The sequence below is a fragment of the Gracilinanus agilis genome, chromosome 3 (genome assembly GCF_016433145.1).
Source record: "Gracilinanus agilis isolate LMUSP501 chromosome 3, AgileGrace, whole genome shotgun sequence".
In the NCBI taxonomy this organism is placed as follows: Eukaryota; Metazoa; Chordata; class Mammalia; order Didelphimorphia; family Didelphidae; genus Gracilinanus; species Gracilinanus agilis.
The window spans coordinates 456,158,264-456,164,263 of NC_058132.1; the positions used below are offsets into that span (position 1 = coordinate 456,158,264).

Here is a 6,000-nt window from a genome sequence, read left to right on the forward strand (position 1 = left end):
CCTGGTTACATCAAAATATATCCTCCCTACATATGTATGCACTGTTTGCATTCAGCATGAGCACACAAATGAGATGCTGGGTAAGAAAGTCCTAGGGAGCAAATTCTAATTACACAATACTCATAGTTTTCCACCTCTCCAAGTGAAAGAAAGAAGGTTTATTTTATCATCTATGCTTTTAGGATAAGTTTGATCAGTATTATTATACAGCATTCAGTTATTCTTTGTGGTTCTTTTCATTGAAGTTCTATATACTGTTTTCCCAATTCTAACACAGGAATGAACCCAACTTGGTTTATGAAAGACACAATCTCAGTAATTCTCATTATAACATATATACTTCATTTTTATACCCTCTGTAATGCATTGCACATATTAAGTGTTCAATAAATTCTTCATAGAATGATAAGCTTCATATTCATATTCATATTCTTCATAGAATAATTGGCTCACAAATTTAGAGCTGGAAGGACCCAAGAGGTGAGTACCTTCATTCACTAACTATGTGACTGGGCAAATCACTTAACTGTCTCAGTTTCCAAAAGAAACGAAAAGAACCAGATCAACATCCAGAGCCAAGGATTGGACTTTACTAGAAGTCACAGGTATGCACGCCATGCCCCGTCTGTGGCATGAGACATAACAAGAGTTGTATCGCCTTGAGTCAATTGCTTTAACAGAGGTATTTAACAGGGTGAGATATTCAGAACTTGTTCCTAAAGTGGGTTTATGAACATTTTGCTGAAATGGTTAATAAATGATGGATTGGATCCAAGAGAGGAGACACTTGAAAGTGGGGATCTAATTAGGGCTTTCCTATGATGGTCAAGGTAAAAGCTACCATGAGCCCAAATTATGGAGAAAGAAGCAAGGAAACCTAGCAAATAATAACAGCTAACATTGATAAAATGCCTACCATGTGCCAGGCACAATGCCAAGAATTTTATAGTTGTTATCTCATTTAATCCTCACAGCAACCCTGGAATGCAGATGGCATTGGTAGCCTCACTTTACAGATGAGGAAACTGAGAAAGGCTTTGGTTTTAAATGGATTCTGATCTAGAATTTGTTGGAGAAATGGGATAGTTTTTGAGGAAATGTGCTTATAGGGAGGGGGCAACAAGGGGGCATGCTTCTTCCATATACTATCTTTCTAGTCATCTATGTATATAAACTCAGAGTGATCCATGACTCTCCCTCTCATCGCCTAGGCAGGAGGTACTATGGCTCTCTGTTGCCATCAGAGTATCTTTAGGTGCTAAACAATTTTTTGGTTCTTTGCTCCAGAGCGTATTTCCATCATGCTGAAGCCAGATTGTCAGGACCTTTAAATGCCAAGGTGAAATGTTTGTCTTTGATCTTCAGAGGCAATGGGGGAACCACTGCATTTTTTAAGCCCTTACCTTTCATCTTAGAATCAATACTATGTATTATTGGTTCCAAGGCTAGTAAGGGCTAGGCAATAGGAGTTAAGTGATTTGCCCAAGGTGACACAGCTAGGAAGTATCTGGGGTCAGATTTGAACCCAGAACTTTCCATCTTAAAACCTAGTTCTCAATCCACTGAACCACCTAGCTGTCCTCCACTGCATATTTTTTTAGCAGGGGATTAAAATGAAACAGGTCTATGTCTTGGAAAACATTAATGTGGCAGTCAAGTAGAGGGCAGATTAGAGAAAGGAGAGATCAGAAACAGGTCCATGAATAAGGAAATTATTTCAATAGACCAGGAAAGGGGTGAAGAAAGTCTTAACTAGACATGTACAGAATGAGTAGTGATCAAGATTTGCTTTTGATGCTCTCTCGCGCATTTACCCAACACATGGGAGTCAAACTCAAATAGAAATAGGGCTACTAAACCGAACATAATTATCTCTGAAGCCCCATAAAATAGTTTTAAGATGTGATATTTTCTATGTTTTATCATATTTTTATTTATTTTGTCAAATATTTCCCAATTATATTTTAATCTGGTTTCACAGAACTCAGGAAGGTGGTGACCTGTGGGCTGTTGGACATTTCTGCCCCAAAACTAAACTCTAGATCTACCACCTCCATCAATCCTTTTCTCATCAATATGGCCATTGTCTCTTATTTCTAGGACTAACAGTCTACAATCCTGTGAATGTCTCCATCTTACACAAATTCTCTCCTGTTTTGTATCTTTGCTTGTTATTTCCTATGCATTAATTGAGTCTCTTCATCTGGTCACAAGTTCCTTGTGTGCAGGAACTTAAATATCTGTTGATTTGTTGATTAGAAAAGTTGTTTAATGGTTATAGCATGTGCTTATTAAGTACTTACCTCTGTGCTAAATCTTTAAATTTTCTGTAAAAAATTTCTGTTAAAAATTTCTATAAATCTTAAAGTCAAAATTTCTATAAAGTTTACGGATATGTGGTTGCTCCCCAGTACAGCACCATGGACAGACAGATGGCTTAATAAATTCTGTTTTACAGTGGAGGTGATGCTGAGGTACACATAAGCCTATAGTTGGAGAATACATCTCATCTTCCCTCATGAAATACCAATGACAAAAATGACCAGTGGAGTATTCTGGGAATTTCTATTTCTTCATGTAAGGAAGGATGTTATTTGAATTAATAATCTCTAAGATTGTCCCAGGCTTACACATTCTGGGATTCCATAGACTCCAGTGAAGTCTCAGAGAGAGAGAGGGATTTGGGGGGAAAGCAATATCATATAATATGAATATGAAAAAATATAGATTTTTTTTCTTTTTCTCCAAAGTCAAACTTCATCTGATCCATGTATGCATAAGGAAAAATATGGTAAGGTTAAATCTGTTACTTAAATATCATAGTCTTTCTACAATGCCATCTGAGATTACACTGAGAAGACATTCTTCTACAAATTGGCTTTATACAACGTGGGCTTCAAATGCCACATTTCAGAGACTTGATTCTTATCAAACTAACAAAATGTCACCAAAGACAAAAATTTCCTGTGGATGAGAAATTAGGTTTTTCAGATGTGGCTCCAGAGAACAAAGCTAGGACCAATGGATGGAAGTTACAGGGGGGAATTTTGGCTTAATATAAAGAATTTCCTTATTATTTTGGACCTGTCCAGCAATGAAATGAGACAGCCTCAATCATTCAGCAAGAATTTATTAAGCACTTACTATACAGTGGGAATATAAAGACAAAAAATGAATCAGTTCCTACCCTCAAGAAGTTTATATTCTATTTTTGGGGATACTATATGTTCATAAGCATTTATATATGCAAAAAAGAAAAATTTAAAAATCCATGGTGGGGGATAGAGGGAGAAATGGTGAGCAAATATTAGTAGCTCAGGGTAATCTCTACAACTGAATAGTCATAGTACTTTATTTTTATATCATAAGTAGAAAAATTTGTATCTAATCTGGATCTCAGACAAGTATTATACTTACTGGTTTGGACCATGGTGGTAGGGTGCCCTTATTGCAGATATAATGCATGGTAGAGATAAAAGAAAACCTTTTAAAATCTGAATTAACAAAACTAACAACCATATACCATGTTAAAATTTCTATAAACCCTATGATTGCTTTTAAACAGTCAGATAACAGAGAGCACACACTAGATTTATAGTCAGAAGACTTGGGTTCAAATTCTGGCTCAAATACTTATTATTGATATGATCTCAGAAAAGTGACTTCCCCTTTCTGGGCTTCATGAGGGGAATGGGTTATTAATTTCTTTCCAAGGTCCCTCTGAGTACTAAATCTGATGATGATAGTCTAAGAAACAGAATAAGAATCCAGTCTGATAAAATAAACCTCAATAATATTAATAATTTTAAATTCTTGTATAATTTATAAAAGTAGCCAAGGAACCACTCTTTAATTCAAACAGATGCAAAATGTACTTCTATTTTAGTAAAGGGACTGTCGTTTTCTTAGGATAATATCAGCCAATGATAGTCAGATGGCAAAAATAAATCTCTGGAAACTTTCCTTCCTTGTTTTGTTCAATCCTCCATGTTATAAAGTTCAATCAGTAAATGAGATAACAGTGAGTAGAAGGGTCTAAACTACAGAGAGCTCATTCCTTTCTACTTCTCTTAAAAAGAATGAAGATGTTTGCCAAAATGTACATTCATTCTACATATGTCTTCTATTTCCATTTTTCAAGGCTTGTCATCTTCCCGGAGTGTATCAATGGAAGATAGGAGTTGATGAAATGTGGGACGTTTTTCTGGAAGCTAAATGAAAAGGAAAGTCATTGTTAGGGGTGGTTGATCTTCCACCAAAGCAAAAATGAGTATCTTCCCATTCTATAGTAAGGTGTTCTTATCTCTTGGAAGACTGCTGAAGCGTGCCGGATTTTACAGATCAGATATGAAAATAAGTTTGTGCCTCCTGATTTGGGGGCTTTCCATTCATGTCCCTATATTATCACATGCCATAGGACTGCTACTGCTCTCTTTTAGAAGAGAAGAGGCAGAGTAGTTAAACCATGACTCTATGGCTTGCCTCTTTTCTCTGCCTTTCCCCCATTTTCTCTCTACGTACTTTAACTCTTATTCGATTCAGCAGTAGCAATCTGAAATTCTTACCCCCCCCTCTTCTCCCTTTTCACTGTGCCCCTCTGGAATACCTAGGCCATGATTAACAAACTATTCTTTTCACATGTTTTTTCTCAACTTCTCTTCATGGAAATATAGTTTCTCCAGGGGATACCTCCTTCGTTACCACTCTTTCTGATGCTAATTTCTCTCTTTTCATATCCCACTTCACACACTGGTCCTGAAGGTCCAGAAGGAAGCAAGTTCCCCACTGCCACTCTAAGATACTTTTCCTGCAGCTATTGCTCATCAGCTTATCCATCCATCTATATCACTGTGTTGATCCTTGTTGCTGTCACCTACCAAGTCATCTGTTATTTAACGTATCTCTCTCCTTCCTTAGTTCAGGACCAGCCTCTCCACCCTGGGTCTTACTAGGATTCTTAGTGACTAATAATCACTTTGATGCCCCTTTTAAACACATTGTCATTCCATGCATGATAAGGAGGGAGAGACAATGCCTGTGACCACTGTCTTCAATCTACCCAAGCCATTTAGAGATGGTCACACTCTCATCACTCAAAGCAATTCTCTATTATTTTTAATTCTGAAATTCTCCTTTCTGATTAAACCCTCTTGGTGGTCTATCTCTTCTCTGTCTCACTTCTTTTTTGTCTCACTTACATGACCTTTAGTCCTTTCATTCATCCCTGTTTTCCCACTCTGCTCTTACTTTTTTCTCCCTTCACTGTACTATTCTACCATTAATCAGTATAATTAGGCTTTCTGCTTCACTTTTGAATACTTTCTTGTTCTTCCTGCCATTCCTTACTCCTGGATCCCCTCAGCTTCCTGCCTTGCCTTAAATTAACTCCTGAGGTACCAAATACTCCCAGGGAAAGTCAAACCTCTGTGCCAAGTAAGTCCATGATGAGTGATCTATGTCCCATGCTTGGAGCTCTCTCCCTCCTTATCGTTACCTCCCAGCTTCCCTTGCTTCCCTCAAGTCTCTGCTAAAAATCCAGCCTGTATAGGAAGACCCTTAAGGTTTTCCCCTTAACGCTGTTGTCTTCCCTCTGGTGATGATCTCCAAAATATCCTGTATTTATTTTGTGTGTACATAGTTGTTTGCATGTTGTAGTTCTAATCTGTTGTCTCCTCTATTAGACAGTGAGCTCCTTGAAAACAGAGACTGTTGTGAGGTTTTCTTTGCATTCCCAGCACTTAGCATAGTGACTAGTGTGACAGGTACTTAATAAATGCTAGCCAACTGACTTAGCAGCCCTTACTAATATATACTTATTGTTTTATTATTTACTAATAGAATACTTCCTAAAGAATTATAAACATTCTTTTCCCTCAATATCCCAGAATCCACCACTTTCTCTCTCTCTCCTTCTTTCTATCATTCTCTCTCCCCTTTTTCCTTCCTTCCTTCCTTCCTTCCTTCCTTCCTTCCTTCCTTCCTTCCTTCCTTCCTTCCTTC

At 37.4% G+C, this 6,000-nt stretch overlaps 1 protein-coding gene across 1 annotated transcript in view; it reads right to left on the reverse strand.

Annotated features, from left to right (window-relative positions):
• Nucleotides 1-3,905: 3,905 nt before the first annotated feature.
• The window catches only part of BMX (BMX non-receptor tyrosine kinase), a 68,992-nt gene continuing 66,897 nt past the window's right edge, over nucleotides 3,906-6,000 (reverse strand). The window contains exon 18 of the mRNA XM_044666956.1: nucleotides 3,906-4,211. Coding sequence (XP_044522891.1) covers nucleotides 4,137-4,211 — 75 coding nt within the window. The 3' untranslated portion in view covers nucleotides 3,906-4,136. The remainder of the gene's footprint in view (nucleotides 4,212-6,000) is intronic.